Here is a 17,737-nt window from a genome sequence, read left to right on the forward strand (position 1 = left end):
ATTGAGGATGGAATATCTTAAGTAGAGTCCTACCATGTTATGTCCTCAAGAGAGAGCATCTTAAACAGAGGTGTATCACATTATTACTTGGAGGGTGGAATATCTTATGAAGAGTCCTACCATATCACATCCTCAATAGAAAGCATCTTAAACAGAAATTTAACACATTATCACATTGAGGATGGAATATCTTAAGAAGAGTCCTACCATGTTATATCCCCAACAGAAAGCATCTTAAACAGAGGCGTATCACATTATTACTTGGAGAGCGGAATATCTTATGAAGAGTCCTACCATGTCATATCCTCAAGAGAGATCATCTTAAATAGAGACGTACCACATTATCACATTGAGGGTGAAATATCTTATGAAGAGTCCTACCATGTCATATCCTCAACAGAGAGCATCTTAAACAGTGGCGTATCACATTATCACTTTGAGGGTGATATATCTTATGAAGAGTCCTACCATGTCATATCCTCAACAGAGAGCATCTTAAACAGAGGCTTATCACATTATTACTTGGAGGGTGGAATATCTTAAGAAGAGTCCTACCATATCACATCCTCAATACAAAGCATCTTAAACAGAGGTGTACCCCATTATCACTTGGAGGGTGGAATATCTTATGAAGAGCCCTACCATGTCATATTCTCAACAGAGATCATCTTAAATAGAGATGTACCGCATTATCACATTGAGGATGGAATATCTTATGAAGAGTCCTACCATGTTATATCCTCAACAGAGAGCATCTTAAATAGAGACGTACCACATTATCACTTGGAGGGTGGAATATCTTATGAAGAGTCCTACCATGTCATATCCTCAACAGAGATCATCTTAAATAGAGACGTACCACATTATCACTTGGAGGATGGAATATCCTATGAAGAGCCCTGTCATGTTATATCCTCAACAGAAAGCATCTTAAACAGAGACGTACCACATTATCACTTGGAGGGTGGAATATATTATGAAGAGTCCTACCATGGTATATCCTCAACAGAGAGCATCTTAAACAGAGGCATACCACATTATCACATTGAGGGTGAAATATCTTATGAAGAGCCCCACCATGTCATATCCTCAACAGAAAGCATCTTAAACAGGCGTATCACATTATCACTTTGAGGGTGATATATATTATGAAGAGTCCTACCATGTTATATCCTCAACAGAGAGCATCTTAAACAGAGGCGTACCACATTATTACTTGGAGGGTGGAATATCTTATGAAGAGCCCCACCATGTCATATCCTCAACAGAGAGCATCTTAAACAGAGGCGTATCACATTATTACTTGGAGGGTGGAATATCTTAAGAAGAGTCCTACCATATCACATCCTCAATAGAAAGCATCTTAAACAGAGGCGTACCCCATTATCACTTGGAGGGTGGAATATCTTATGAAGAGCCCTACCATGTCATATCCTCAACAGAGATCATCTTAAATAGAGGCATACCACATTATCACATTGAGGATAGAATATCTTGTGAAGAGTCCTACCATATCACATCCTCAATAGAAAGCATCTTAAACAGAGACTTAACACATTATCACATTGAGGATGGAATATCTTAAGTAGAGTCCTACCATGTTATGTCCTCAACAGAGAGCATCTTAAACAGAGGCGTATCACATTATTACTTGGAGGGTGGAATATCTTATGAAGAGCCCCAACTATATCCTCAACAGAAAGCATCTTAAACAGAGACGTACCACCTTATCACTTGGAGGGTGGAATATCTTATGAAGAGTCCTACCATGTTATATCCCCAACAGAAAGCATTGTAGTGTAGTTCCTATTTTCCCAATAGGCTCTGCGCATTGGAATAATATCTTCAAATAGTATAGACGTAGGACTGTGGTTAACTAGGTCTTCTACTGACGATATTAGACTTAAAGTTATGTGTGCCAGCTAGCTCAGAGTTCACTAGGAACTTTCTCGAATAGGCAAGGAGGAGTTTAACCTCCCTGGATAGACAAGAAGGGATTTAGTTTCTGACAACCATAGAACATGACAACTTTGCTCCCCCTAATCAAGAGTGTATCTCTAGAGTCGTGTGAAAACAAAAGACAATCATTTTACTCAGTCAGTACGTGCATACTTAGTTTCACCAGATTGTAGAGAAAAGGAAGAGACGGGCGTGTTCAATAAAAAGGTGTTATTTATTGATCAGTCTCTTTTCTCATACAAGAGAAATGAATCGCTATTATTGCAATACTTATAGTTAAGTAAAGTGCATACAGTAAAAGCAGGATTATAAAATAATACTGTAAAAGCATGGATATGGTTTCTTAGCCATATGATACTTAAAATGGATAAAAGATATACATACATATATACATTGACTAATCGTTCTCAACTGGTGCTTCTAACTACGCCTACCCCGGTGTACCTGACCTAAGCCTAATACGTGGGTGGGAGTAAATAAGTAGCAGTTTAAGTTAAGTTTGCTTTGCCAAGAATCTGACTCAAGAATTCTCTGTAAGGGGTTAGTCAGTTCAGTACCTGGGATTTAGAAGGCTGGAGGGTTGGTATCTCTGTCTCAGGACTCGGTATCCCAGTTACCCGCGAGGGCAAGCCAGGAACGCCGGAGGCTGGATTTCTCGGCAGGAGAAAAGGCAGCGTCTATCTCAGCACGTCAAAAGGGAGGGGCAGCTTCCGTGGGCTTCCTGCATCAGCTGGGCTCTCCGGCAAGTAGCGCTGCTCCAAGCTCGTCACCACCGTGTGTGTGCTTAGGGCAGCTTCGGTATATTTATACCTGAAAGGTGCCGAGTTTGACGTAAGGATGGACATAAGACGTCAGTAAAGAATGTCATAAGGACTGGTCGTTCTTACATTCTTTTCACGAGTTCTCGAACATAATCAAAACAATAGCTGCGGGGGATTTCCGAGGTCTGCTGGAGGTTTGATTTGTTTTGAGAACTCGGTGTGCTTTCTAGGTGGCTGGAGGATAGGGCTTGCTTAGTGACAGCATGCGCTATGACTTAATCTGAAGATGGGTTTCTGTGCCGTTGTATGGCCATTTAGTGAATTAATAACCGGACAAGGGTCAGAAATAGGAGGATCAATATAGGTACCTAGATAAACACACTACAGCATCTTAAACAGAGGCGTATCACATTATTACTTGGAGGGTGGAATATCTTATGAAGAGTCCTACCATATCACATCCTCAATAGAAAGCATCTTAAACAGAGATTTAACACATTATCACATGGAGGATGGAATATATTATGAAGAGTCCTACCATGTTATATCCTCAACAGAAAGCATCTTAAACAGAGACGTACCACCTTATCACTTTGAGGATGGAATATGGAGATACATCACTATTGTACTTTTAACAGGAGGTCATCTCTAGTATAGACATACCACTTTTGATCCCATGGTTGAGCATCTTAGAAAGAGACAATCAGCCAATAACAGACAGTCAATTATCTTGCTCAGAAATATATCTCTTTGTAACTGAGAGCCTAATATCTATGAGGGACTTGACTTAATGTCCATAACTTTTGGGCTACTCAAAAAGAGACACACCCCAATATGAACTTGACAGAGAACACCTTTCTAATAGACATACTAGTTTATGGCCTCGGACAGAGACCATCTCAAAAAGAGAAATATCATATTTTGGACACACCACTGCAGAGGGGGCCCCCAGAAGATCACCGGACTTCAGAGCTGCATATGAAGCTGCAGCAAATGAAACTCCACTGCGATCTCCTGTTGACAAACTTTGCAAGTCATTGCAAAAGGGAGGTGTGAATTTGAGAAGTAAATATTCAGTGAGAGTGATCGATGAGCCGGCACCGGCTGGATCCACCGTGAATCATGAGGGTTGGAACAGGGTCCAAGAAATGAATTATCGGTCCATAATTGCTGCCTGCGTGCACAGTCACAATCCAGCACGCGAGACGTGCGCGTCGCAGAAAATGGGATTTTAATCGCCTCCGTCTGCCTCATTTGTATTGTGTCTCAGTGTAAGGGTGTGAAACCAGGAGAGAGCGGGAGCGCAGGATGGCTCGATAATTTGGGTCAAATTCAAAAGGCATTTCTCTTCTTGGGTGTGGGTTCAAAGCAGGCCAAAATGGAGGAATGTATGACGTTACAAAGCATACATTTACAACGCATTCACTTACAACGCAGTTTTTACATCGCAACATCCACTACAACGCATTCTATTACACCGCATGACACTACATCGCATTTTTAAAAACTACCTTTACAACACATTCCATTACATCGCATACTACCTTTACAACGCATACCATTACATTGCTTTTAAGGTAAATATTGGATAGAATAGGGGTATAAAATACTATTCTAACTCCAGGGGGTGCAATAGTAGGGTAGGTGTTGGATAGTGTAGGGGTAAAAATTACTATTTTAACTCCAGGGGGGGGGGGCAACAGCAGGTTAAGTGTTGGATAGTGTTGGGGTAAAAATTAATTACTATTCCCACTCCAGTGAGTGCAACAGTAGGGTAGGTGTTGTATAGTGTAGGGGTAAAAATTACTATTCTAACTCCAGGGGGGGCAACAGTAGGGTACGTGTTGGATAGTGTAGGGGTAAACATTACTATTCCCACTCGAGTGAGAGCAACAGTAGGGTAAGTGTTCGATAGTGTAGGGGTTAACAATTACTATTCTAACTCCAATGGTATGCGTTGTAATGGTATGCGTTGGAATGCCTGTATTGTAGTGTCATGAGATGTAGTGTCATGCGCTGTAATGGTATGCGTTGTAAAGCCTGCATTGTAGTGTCATGCGTTGTAAAGGATGTTGCGAAGTTATGCCTGCGTTGTAAGTGTAGTGCGATGTAATGGTTGCGTTGTAAAGGTTGTTTCCCGAATGGCGCATTGGCCAAACTACATTCCCAGTCGGTACTGATTCAGGCTCCAAAGGTAAAGCTGTTGGTGGTGTTAGACCCCCAATGACAAGATTAGGCACACCGGTGGGTTACCAGTTAGACAATCACAAGAAAGAGGCCCCAGTCTGGACTTGCAGCAAAAACTCTTCCGCTGACTGAAGGGGATGCACGACACTGTCACTGAACCTATAAGGGCGCAAGGGGCGTCAATATCTGGTGTGGTAAGTGCAGGCACTTACATGAGCCGATCCAGGCGTGTTGTTGATGCACCAAAATACTAGCGATAGGGAATATGTGCTTCTAAGCCATGTAAAATTTATTGTAATAAATCATTTGCTGTGCAATAAAATATTGTTTTATACAACATATTGTTTACTGTATAAGGAACAAAAAGAAGTCTTGGAGTGTTATTAGCAATATTTTTGATCAGAATGATGGCATCACACGATTGAAGCAGTTGTGCCCTGCTGAAGCCCCATGAAATGATTATACAAGGTTGAAACATTGACAGTTTCAACTCACAAAGATTGACTCAAATTTGCATATTTTTGGCACTAGGTTGGACAAATGTCTGATCCATAAGATACTACTATACAAGCATCAACTGTTGAATTTTTGGTTGGTCAAAAGCAGGATGAATGTGTGCACTATAAACTGACATAAGCATTGATGAATCTGTGTTTCTGTCACTGCCTTGCTTATTTACAACCCCCTTGCAAATACGGTGCCTCACATTTAATGATGCTCAAATGGTGCAAAGTGCAGACCCATAGCTACAAGGCCACGCAAAGCCACTTTGTGTGGCTTTGTTATGGCCTCCTAGATATGATGAGAGGCAACGCAGTGCAAACCGCTGCGTTGCCTAACACTGTGTCAGGGAGGCGTTCCATGGGCGTTGTGGTGGAGGTTCACACACAACACCCACTGGTTTTGCTGCAGTCCCAGAATTACAAGGATGTGTACACCCGGGAATGTGTCAAAACCGTACCCCTCCCCAGGGGAAGCAAATTGAGGCGAAATATCTCCATTTCACCTCGTTTTTTCCTCTTTCATTCTGCAGCACACGTAGAAAGGAACACGCCGCTCAGGACTGCTTTTGTGACTCATCCTGCACAAAAACTCTGGTGCACTGCAGAGGTCACAGGGGCTTACAGGGGGGCCGATTCACAGAACTAACTTAAGATAAAATCCTAAACTTACTACTTTTGGTATTCACAGAAGTTAGGATTTTGTCTTAAGTTTGTTTTAAGACTAACTTAAGACAAAATTCTATCTTAAGTCTGTCTTAAGTCTGTCTTAATTCTATCTTAGGTCTGTCTTAAGTCTGTCTTAAGTCTGTCTTAAGTTTATCTTAAGTCTGTCTTAAATCTGTCTTAAGTCTGTCTTAAGTCTGTCTTAAGTCTGTTTTAAGACAAACTTAATACAAAATCCGTTCTTCTGTGAATACCAAAAGTAGTAAGTTTAGGATTTTGCCTGAAGTTAGTTCTGTGAATTGGGCCCAGGGTCACCAATGCCTTTGCACGTATAGTCAGGGGCTTTGCAATGTGCACTTGTAGTAACACACTGGCCTGTAGGTACCCATACTCTCGACAACTCGCGCGCGATAGAAAAGGATGAATTGGTTAATGATGCGATGCTGGGAGCTCAGTGACTCTTACCCGGACGTACCTGATGACCGGAAGGTCCAGGACTCTTCGTCGTCGAAGTGGGTGTCCCCCGCCGAGTGGTGGTCCCCGGGGAAGAATGCGTGCGCCACGGTGCCCCCGGGCCCGTCGAAGGGGTACCCGTCGTTGTGTTCGGCCCGCGAGAAGTCGATCTGGATGTCCGCGTTGTTTCCGGCCACCTCGTGGAAGTTGAGCGGCGTGATGTCACTCCAGACCTTCAGCGCGTAGTACATCAGGGCGCGGACGGTGTCGTGGCCCAGGTGTGACTCGCGCGGGAATGTACGCACTCTGCGGGAGCAAGAGCAAGCGGCAAGGTTTAGGGTTTTAATCCTGTTATTAGCATTTTTTATCATTGCACCATTAATTAATTAAACAGGTTCCATACTCACAACATTATTAGGTACTTTTCAAAGCATTTTACAGTCACACGGCTATTACACCTAATAAACCTAAGTCGAATAACACACCAGAATATTGGTAATATCATGTCAAGAGCTTGTTAATATCTACTGATCAGTGTTTTATCACAAGACTAGCAGCCCGTCCCAACGTTGTCCGGGTATGAATTGCTGCCGGCCAGTAGTATATTGTTTTGTAGGATTTTGTTTTGATAGCATTTCTTATCTGTGACAGGCCTGTGAAAAACTCCGATTCACAGTGCACTGCTGATGCACTTAAGAGTGCGCGTTCAGTAGTGTGTGAACTCGAGTTTCCCTACTTTATTTTTCCTTGAAATATTATATAGCGCAAACTCGACAACATGGCATGAGCACAATTTACATTACAGAAGAACACATTTATTTGTGGTAGGCAAGGGGAGACAAAGCGATTTGCCTGGCATCACAGGATGTTGAGCTGATGCCGAGATTCGAACGTAGCTCCCCAGCTCTAAAGCTCGCAATTCTAGAACTTGTGACAGGAGGTGTGTCTAAAAGTGTATGTCGGTGCTGGCCATCAATGAGAGAGATCTGTGCATTTTTCAAATGGGTCGGGAAAAAATATGAGTATGTTGCTGGAGATGTGGGCCGCCGTGCCACCAATGTACTTACCGGGGGAGGGTAAACACCCATTATTCCGCAACTTTCTTTCTGCATACCATCACTCCGCATACTTTCATTACGAAAGTACCATGACTCCGCAATGCCATTATAAAGCATGGCATTACATTTGATATGCTTTTACCACGCATACATTTACAACGAAATTCGTTGTAAAAGCATGAATGGTAAAAGCATGTTTTTTTTTTAATGTTTGGATAAGGTAAGTATGGGTATAGGGGTATATGTTTTGGGGTACTGAGGTATATGTTTTGGGGTGTTTGGGTATTTTAAGGGTTCAGATATAGTTTTGGGTTATGGGGTACAAGGGTAGTTTTAGGGTTTAGCGATAGGAATGGCTTTTGGGGTACAGGGGTATTTTAGGGTTCAGGGCTAGGTTTGGGTTTTGGGATATAGGGGTATTTTTAGGGTTCAGGGGTAGGTTTGGGTTTTGGGGTACAGGGGTATTTTAAGGGTTCAGAGCTAGGTTTGGGTTTTGCGGTACAGGGATATTTTTAGGGTTCAGGGCTAGTTTGGGGTTTTGGGGTACAGGGGTATTTTAGGGTTCAGGGGTAGGTTTGGGTTTTGGGGTACAGGGGTATTTTAGGGTTCAGGGGTGGTTTTTGGGTACAGTGGTATTTTTAGGGTTCAGGGCTAGGTTTGGGTTTTGGGGTACAGGGGTATTTTTAGGGTTATGGGGTAGGTTTGGGTTTTGAGGTACAGGGGTATTTATAGGGTCCAGGGCTAGGTTTGGGTTTTGGGGTACATGGGTATTTTTAGGGTTTAGGGATAGGTTTGGGTTTTGGGGTACAGGGTATATTTATAGGGTTAAGATGGGTTAGTGTTTAAGGGTGTTGCGGTATTTTAAGGAGTAAGGGTGGGTTATGATTATGGGGTGCAGGGGTATTTAAAAGGAGCAGGGTGGGATTAGCATACAAAATGAGACATGGCATGAAGGGCGGAACGTACCACACGCCCCCAGCATTTGTCACACCCCCAGCACACGCCCACAGCACAATGCAGACACGCCCACAAGGGACTACTTTGCTGGCACGGTTCTTTTACCTTTTAAATGTATATGGTGGGCATCTGCATAGCCTATGTCCTTCTGCTGCAACTGCCCTTTCCAACGGTTATTGGGTGTTGTGATTGGTGCTGTGGTTCCTGAGATTACCCGCCTCAAAGGTTTGGGCTCTCTCTTTATTACATTAGTATAGATATAGATTTCAGTATCGATGGGCAGAGGAGGCACATATCGGTTGGCACAGCAGAAGAGAGAGAGAGCAGTCATCCCGTATAAGAAAGAGACTTGTCTTTCAGTCCTTAGGGGCAAGGCTACCATTGGTGCGGCAGGTGCAGTTGCACCGTGGCCCACAGCCCTGAGAGGAGCACGAACCCTGACAGCCTGAGGCATTCTCGTGCCATCTCTCTATGGGTCTGCAGCAGAAAGCCTCAGCCTGGACAACTCGTGCCAGCACTCTGTCGGAAAGACGTCACCGACACGGAGGGAAACCCCTTCGGCTTTCAAGGGTGAGCCCGTCACGTGACTGACTCCTCCCAAAACATTCATTCAGCGTTCGATTAGCTCAGCGCCTCAACTTTTCCTCTCCTCTTCACTCTAACCCCAGCTTCAACGTTTTCCCCTTTTGATTAGTTTTACTGCTTTGAAGAATATAAAGACAATGCATTTAATCTCAATATTGTTTTTTTTCTTCATTTTCCCCTAAAACGAAGTTACCCTTTTGGGGCTCGTCGTTTTGGGTTCGTCATTTAGTATGTTTCTTTATTATGATTTCTTTATTTCCTTACAATCTCGAATCTCACATGAGCCTGACACTGTCCGAACCATACAAATATTCCTTTAGTTGCAGGAATACGTTGTCTGAATTTAGCAGAGAAAAATGTAATTTTGTTGCACCTGTTATGTGTCGAGATTTTAAATTATGAGGTGCCTATGACGCTGTACCCCCGCACCCCCTGCCCCTTCCCACACGCATCTCTAACCCCCCTACCCCCACCCGGCCTTTCTTTCACTTGGACTTCACCATGACATGGGACACATGTACACATTTTGCCTTATAATCCTCAACCATTCATTTTATAAATTCATGTAACCCCTGCGGTCTGTGTCGCTCTCTCCCTTGTGTGCTCCCCCCTACAAGCCACCAACCCCTGCGGTCTGTGTCGCTCTCTCCCCTTGTGTGCTTCCCCCTACAAGACACCAACCCCTGTGGTCTGTGTCGCTCTCTCCCATGTGTGCTTCCCCCTACAAGCCACCAACCCCTGTGGTCTGTGTCGCTCTCTCCCTTGTGTGCTACCCCCCTACAAGCCACCAACCCCTGTGGTCTGTGTCGCTCTCTCCCTTGTGTGCTTCCCCCTACGAGACAGAAACCCCTGCGGTCTGTATCGCTCTCTCCCTTGTGTGCTTCTCTCCTTCAAGCCACCAACCCCTGCGGTCTGTGTCGCTCTCTCCTTTGAGTGCTTCGCCCCTACAAGTCACCAACCCCTGCGGTCTGTGTCGCTCTCTCCCTTGTGTGCTCCCCCCTACAAGTCACCAACCCCTGCGGTCTGTGTCGCTCTCTCCCTTTTGTGCTTCCCCCTACAAGACACCAACCCCTGCGGTCTGTGTCGCTCTCTCCCTTGTGTGCTTCTCTCCTTCAAGCCACCAACCCCTGCGGTCTGTGTCGCTCTCTCCCTTGTGTGCTTCCCCCTACAAGACACCAACCTCTGCGGTCTGTGTCGCTCTCTCCCTTGTGTGCTTCTCTCCTTCAAGCCACCAACCCCTGTGGTCTGTGTCGCTCTCTCCCATGTGTGCTTCCCCCTACAAGACACCAACCCCTGCGGTCTGTATCGCTCTCTCCCTTGTGTGCTTCCCCCATTCAAGCCACCAACCCCTGTGGTCTGTGTCACTCTCTCCCTAGTGTGCTTCCCCCTACGAGACAGAAACCCCTGCGGTCTGTGTCGCTCTCTCCTTTGAGTGCTTCGCCCCTACAAGTCACCAACCCCTGCGGTCTGTGTCGCTCTCTCCCTTGTGTGCTCCCCCCTACAAGTCACCAACCCCTGCGGTCTGTGTCGCTCTCTCCCTTGTGTGCTTCCCCCTACAAGACACCAACCCCTGCGGTTTGTATCGCTCTCTCCCTTGTGTGCTTCCCCCCTTCAAGCCACCAACCCCTGTGGTCTGTGTCACTCTCTCCCTTGTGTGCTTCCCCCTACGAGACAGAAACCCCTGCGGTCTGTGTCGCTCTCTCCTTTGAGTGCTTCGCCCCTACAAGTCACCAACCCCTGCGGTCTGTGTCGCTCTCTCCCTTGTGTGCTCCCCCCTACAAGTCACCAACCCCTGCGGTCTGTGTCGCTCTCTCCCTTGTGTGCTTCCCCCTACAAGACACCAACCCCTGCGGTCTGTGTCGCTCTCTCCCTTGTGTGCTTCTCTCCTTCAAGCCACCAACCCCTGCGGTCTGTGTCGCTCTCTCCCTTGTGTGCTACCCCCCTACAAGACACCAACCCCTGCGGTCTGTATCGCTCTCTCCCTTGTGTGCTTCCCCCTACGAGACACAAACCCCTGCGGTCTGTGTCGCTCTCTCCTTTATGTGCTTCGCCCCTACAAGTCACCAACCCCTGCGGTCTGTGTCGCTCTCTCCCTTGTGTGCTTCCCCCTACAAGACACCAACCCCTGCGGTCTGTGTCGCTCTCTCCCTTGTGTGCTACCCCCCTACAAGACACCAACCCCTGCGGTCTGGATCGCTCTCTTCCTTGTGTGCTTCCCCCTACAAGACACCAACCCCTGCGGTCTGTGTCGCTCTCTCCCTTGTGTGTTTCTCCCTACAAGACACCAACCCCTGCGGTCTGTATCGCTCTCTTCCTTGTGTGCTTCCCCCTACAAGACACCAACCCCTGCGGTCTGTGTCGCTCTCTCCCTTGTGTGCTACCCCCCTACAAGACACCAACCCCTGCGGTCTGTGTCGCTCTCTCCCTTGTGTGCTTCCCCCTACAAGACACAAACCCCTGCGGTCTGTGTCGCTCTCTCCTTTGTGTGCTTCGCCCCTACAAGTCACCAACCCCTGCGGTCTGTGTCGCTCTCTCCCTTGTGTGCTTCCCCCTACAAGACACCAACCCCTGCGGTCTGTGTCGCTCTCTCCCTTGTGTGCTTCTCTCCTTCAAGCCACCAACCCCTGCGGTCTGTGTCGCTCTCTCCCTTTTGTGCTCCCCCCTACAAGACACCAACCCCTGCGGTCTGTGTCGCTCTCTCCCTTGTGTGCTTCCCCCTACAAGACACCAACGCCTGCAGTCCGTGTCGCTCTCTCCCTTGTGTGCTTCTCTCCTACAAGCCACCAACCCCTGCGGTCTGTGTCGCTCTCTCCTTTGAGTGCTTCGCCCCTACAAGTCACCAACCTCTGCGGTCTGTGTCGCTCTCTCCCTTGTGTGCTCCCCCCTACAAGTCACCAACCCCTGCGGTCTGTGTCGCTCTCTCCCTTGTGTGCTTCCCCCTACAAGACACCAACCCCTGCGGTCTGTGTCGCTCTCTCCCTTGTGTGCTTCTCTCCTTCAAGCCACCAACCCCTGCGGTCTGTGTCGCTCTCTCCCTTGTGTGCTACCCCCCTACAAGACACCAACCCCTGCGGTCTGTATCGCTCTCTCCCTTGTGTGCTTCCCCCTACGAGACACAAACCCCTGCGGTCTGTGTCGCTCTCTCCTTTATGTGCTTCGCCCCTACAAGTCACCAACCCCTGCGGTCTGTGTCGCTCTCTCCCTTGTGTGCTTCCCCCTACAAGACACCAACCCCTGCGGTCTGTGTTGCTCTCTCCCTTGTGTGCTACCCCCCTACAAGACACCAACCCCTGCGGTCTGGATCGCTCTCTTCCTTGTGTGCTTCCCCCTACAAGACACCAACCCCTGCGGTCTGTGTCGCTCTCTCCCTTGTGTGCTTCTCCCTACAAGACACCAACCCCTGCGGTCCGTATCGCTCTCTTCCTTGTGTGCTTCCCCCTACAAGACACCAACCCCTGCGGTCTGTGTCGCTCTCTCCCTTGTGTGCTACCCCCCTACAAGACACCAACCCCTGCGGTCTGTGTCGCTCTCTCCCTTGTGTACTTCCCCCTACGAGACACAAACCCCTGCGGTCTGTGTCGCTCTCTCCTTTGTGTGCTTCGCCCCTACAAGTCACCAACCCCTGCGGTCAGTGTCGCTCTCGCCCTTGTGTGCTTCCCCCTACAAGACACCAACCCCTGCGGTCTGTGTCGCTCTCTCCCTTGTGTGCTTCTCCCTACAAGACACCAACGCCTGCAGTCCGTGTTGCTCTCTCCCTTGTGTGCTTCTCTCCTACAAGCCACCAACCCCTGCGGTCTGTGTCGCTCTCTCCTTTGAGTGCTTCGCCCCTACAAGTCACCAACCTCTGCGGTCTGTGTCGCTCTCTCCCTTGTGTGCTGCCCCCTACAAGTCACCAACCCCTGCGGTCTGTGTCGCTCTCTCCCTTGTGTGCTTCCCCCTACAAGACACCAACCCCTGCGGTCTGTGTCGCTCTCTCCCTTGTGTGCTTCTCTCCTTCAAGCCACCAACCCCTGCGGTCTGTGTCGCTCTCTCCCTTGTGTGCTACCCCCTACAAGACACCAACCACTGCGGTCTGTATCGCTCTCTCCCTTGTGTGCTTCCCCCTACGAGACACAAACCCCTGCGGTCTGTGTCGCTCTCTCCTTTATGTGCTTCGCCCCTACAAGTCACCAACCCCTGCGGTCTGTGTCGCTCTCTCCCTTGTGTGCTTCCCCCTACAAGACACCAACCCCTGCGGTCTGTGTTGCTCTCTCCCTTGTGTGCTACCCCCCTACAAGACACCAACCCCTGCGGTCTGGATCGCTCTCTTCCTTGTGTGCTTCCCCCTACAAGACACCAACCCCTGCGGTCTGTGTCGCTCTCTCCCTTGTGTGCTTCTTCCTACAAGACACCAACCCCTGCGGTCTGTATCGCTCTCTTCCTTGTGTGCTTCCCCCTACAAGACACCAACCCCTGCGGTCTGTGTCGCTCTCTCCCTTGTGTGCTACCCCCCTACAAGACACCAACCCCTGCGGTCTGTGTCGCTCTCTCCCTTGTGTACTTCCCCCTACGAGACACAAACCCCTGCGGTCTGTGTCGCTCTCTCCTTTGTGTGCTTCGCCCCTACAAGTCACCAACCCCTGCGGTCTGTGTCGCTCTCTCCCTTGTGTGCTTCCCCCTACAAGACACCAACCCCTGCGGTCTGTGTCGCTCTCTCCCTTGTGTGCTTCTCTCCTTCAAGCCACCAACCCCTGCGGTCTGTGTCGCTCTCTCCCTTTTGTGCTCCCCCCTACAAGACACCAACCCCTGCGGTCTGTGTCGCTCTCTCCCTTGTGTGCTTCCCCCTACAAGACACCAACGCCTGCAGTCCGTGTTGCTCTCTCCCTTGTGTGCTTCTCTCATACAAGCCACCAACCCCTGCGGTCTGTGTCGCTCTCTCCCTTGTGTGCTTCCCCCTACAAGACACCAACGCCTGCAATCTATGTCGCTCTCTCCCTTGTGTGCTTCCCCCTTCAAGCCATCAACGCCTGCAGTCTGTGTCGCTCTCTCCCCTTGTGTGCTTCCCCCTACAAGTCACCAACCCCTGCGGTCTGTGTTGCTGTCTCCCTTGTGTGCTTCCCCCTTCAAGTCACCAACCCCTGTGGTCTGTGTCGCTCTTCCTTGTGTGCTTCCCCCTACAAGACACCAACCCCTGTGGTCTGTGTCGCTCTTCCTTGTGTGCTTCCCCCTACAAGACACCAACCCCTGTGGTCTGTGTCGCTCTCTCCCTTGTGTGCTTCCCCCCTACTAGCCACCCCTCCTGCGGTGGGTGTCGCTCTTCCTTGTGTGCTTCCCCCTACAAGCCACCAACCCCTGCGGTCTGTGTCGCTCTCTCCCCTTGTGTGCTTCCCCCTACAAGTCACCAACCCCTGCGGTCTGTGTCGCTCTCTCCCTTGTGTGCTTCCCCCCTACAAGTCACCAACCCCTGTGGTCTGTGTCGCTCTCTCCCTTGTGTGCTTTCCCCCTACAAGACACCAACCCCTGTGGTCTGTGTCGCTCTCTCCCTTGTGTGCTTTCCCCCTACAAGACACCAACCCCTGCAGTCTGTGTCGCTCCCTCCCTTGTGTGCTTTCCCCCCTACAAGTCGCCAACCCCTGCGGTCTGTGTCGCTCTCTCCCTTGTGTGCTTCCCCCCTACAAGGCACCAACCCCTGCGGTCTGTGTCGCTCTCTCCCTTGTGTGCTTCCACCTACGAATCACCAACCCCTGCAGTCTGTGTCGCTCTCTCCCCTTGTGTGCTTCCCCCTACAAGGCGCCAACCCCTGCGGTCTGTGTCGCTCTCTCCCTTGTGTGCTTCCCCCTACAAGTCACCAACCCCTGTGGTCTGTGTCGCTCTCTCCCTTGTGTGCTTCCCCCTACAAGTCACCAACCCCTCGGTCTGTGTCGCTCTCTCCCTTGTGTGCTTCCCCCCTACAAGACACCAATCCCTGTGGTCTGTGTCTCTCTCTCCCTTGTGTGCTTCCCCCTACAAGACACCAACGCCTGCAGTCTGTGTCGATCTCTCCCTTGTGTGCTTCCCCCTACAAGACACCAACCCCTGCGGTCTGTGTCGCTCTCTCCCTTGTGTGCTTCCCCCTACAAGACACCAACGCCTGCAGTCCGTGTCGCTCTCTCCCTTGTGTGCTTCTCTCCTACAAGCCACCAACCCCTGCGGTCTGTGTCGCTCTCTCCCTTGTGTGCTTCCCCCTACAAGACACCAACGCCTGCAGTCTATGTCGCTCTCTCCCTTGTGTGCTTCCCCCTTCAAGCCATCAACGCCTGCAGTCTGTGTCGCTCTCTCCCCTTGTGTGCTTCCCCCTACAAGTCACCAACCCCTGCGGTCTGTGTTGCTCTCTCCTTTGTGTGCTTCCCCCCTTCAAGTCACCAACCCCTGTGGTATGTGTCGCTCTTCCTTGTGTGCTTCCCCCTACAAGACACCAACCCCTGTGGTCTGTGTCGCTCTCTCCCTTGTGTGCTTCCCCCCTACAAGCCACCCCTCCTGCGGTGGGTGTCGCTCTTCCTTGTGTGCTTCCCCCTACAAGCCACCAACCCCTGCGGTCTGTGTCGCTCTCTCCCTTGTGTGATTCCCCCTACAAGACACCAACCCCTGCGGTCTGTGTCGCTCTCTCCCCTTGTGTGCTTCCCCCTACAAGTCACCAACCCCTGCGGTCTGTGTCGCTCTCTCCCTTGTGTGCTTCCCCCCTACAAGTCACCAACCCCTGTGGTCTGTGTCGCTCTCTCCCTTGTGTGCTTCCCCCCTACAAGACACCAACCCCTGCGGTCTGTGTCGCTCCCTCCCTTGTGTGCTTCCCCCCTACAAGTAGCCAACCCCTGCGGTCTGTGTCGCTCTCTCCCTTGTGTGCTTCCCCCCTACAAGGCACCAACCCCTGCGGTCTGTGTTGCTCTCTCCCTTGTGTGCTTCTATCTACGAATCACCAACCCCTGCAGTCTGTGTCGCTCTCTCCCCTTGTGTGCTTCCCCCTACAAGGCGCCAACCCCTGCGGTCTGTGTCGCTCTCTCCCTTGTGTGCTTCCCCCTACAAGTCACCAACCCCTGCCGTCTGTGTTGCTCTCTACCTTGTGCGCTTCCCCCTTAAAGTCACCAACCCCTGCCGTCTGTGTTGCTCTCTACCTTGTGTGCTTCCCACTACAAGTCACCAACCCCTGCGGTCAGTGTTGCTCTCTCCTTTGTGTGCTTCCCCCCTTCAAGTCACCAACCCCTGTGGTCTGTGTCGCTCTTCCTTGTGTGCTTCCCCCTACAAGACACCAACCCCTGTGGTCTGTGTCGCTCTCTCCCTTGTGTGCTTCCCCCCTACAAGCCACCCCTCCTGCGGTGGGTGTCGCTCTTCCTTGTGTGCTTCCCCCTACAAGCCACCAACCCCTGCGGTCTGTGTCGCTCTCTCCCTTGTGTGCTTCCCCCTACGAGACAAAAACCCCTGCGGTCTGTGTCGCTCTCTCCTTTGTGTGCTTCGCCCCTACAAGTCACCAACCCCTGCGGTCTGTGTCGCTCTCTCCCTTGTGTGCTTCCCCCTACAAGACACCAACCCCTGCGGTCTGTGTCGCTCTCTCCCTTGTGTGCTTCTCTCCTTCAAGCCACCAACCCCTGCGGTCTGTGTCGCTCTCTCCCTTTTGTGCTCCCCCCTACAAGACACCAACCCCTGCGGTCTGTGTCGCTCTCTCCCTTGTGTGCTTCCCCCTACAAGACACCAACGCCTGCAGTCCGTGTCGCTCTCTCCCTTGTGTGCTTCTCTCCTACAAGCCACCAACCCCTGCGGTCTGTGTCGCTCTCTCCTTTGAGTGCTTCGCCCCTACAAGTCACCAACCTCTGCGGTCTGTGTCGCTCTCTCCCTTGTGTGCTCCCCCCTACAAGTCACCAACCCCTGCGGTCTGTGTCGCTCTCTCCCTTGTGTGCTTCCCCCTACAAGACACCAACCCCTGCGGTCTGTGTCGCTCTCTCCCTTGTGTGCTTCTCTCCTTCAAGCCACCAACCCCTGCGGTCTGTGTCGCTCTCTCCCTTGTGTGCTACCCCCCTACAAGACACCAACCCCTGCGGTCTGTATCGCTCTCTCCCTTGTGTGCTTCCCCCTACGAGACACAAACCCCTGCGGTCTGTGTCGCTCTCTCCTTTATGTGCTTCGCCCCTACAAGTCACCAACCCCTGCGGTCTGTGTCGCTCTCTCCCTTGTGTGCTTCCCCCTACAAGACACCAACCCCTGCGGTCTGTGTTGCTCTCTCCCTTGTGTGCAACCCCCCTACAAGACACCAACCCCTGCGGTCTGGATCGCTCTCTTCCTTGTGTGCTTCCCCCTACAAGACACCAACCCCTGCGGTCTGTGTCGCTCTCTCCCTTGTGTGCTTCTCCCTACAAGACACCAACCCCTGCGGTCTGTATCGCTCTCTTCCTTGTGTGCTTCCCCCTACAAGACACCAACCCCTGCGGTCTGTGTCGCTCTCTCCCTTGTGTGCTACCCCCCTACAAGACACCAACCCCTGCGGTCTGTGTCGCTCTCTCCCTTGTGTACTTCCCCCTACGAGACACAAACCCCTGCGGTCTGTGTCGCTCTCTCCTTTGTGTGCTTCGCCCCTACAAGTCACCAACCCCTGCGGTCTGTGTCG

At 50.3% G+C, this 17,737-nt stretch overlaps 1 protein-coding gene across 1 annotated transcript in view; it reads right to left on the reverse strand.

Moving 5' to 3' along the window:
* The window catches only part of LOC144791610 (matrix metalloproteinase-17-like), a 218,229-nt gene that overhangs the window by 32,282 nt on the left and 168,210 nt on the right, over nucleotides 1–17,737 (reverse strand). Inside the window, exon 4 of the mRNA XM_078666338.1 lies at nucleotides 6,549–6,832. Within this exon, the coding sequence (XP_078522464.1) occupies nucleotides 6,549–6,832 (284 nt within the window). The remainder of the gene's footprint in view (nucleotides 1–6,548; nucleotides 6,833–17,737) is intronic.

Source organism: Lissotriton helveticus, chromosome 11 (genome assembly GCF_964261635.1).
Source record: "Lissotriton helveticus chromosome 11, aLisHel1.1, whole genome shotgun sequence".
Taxonomy (NCBI): Eukaryota; Metazoa; Chordata; class Amphibia; order Caudata; family Salamandridae; genus Lissotriton; species Lissotriton helveticus.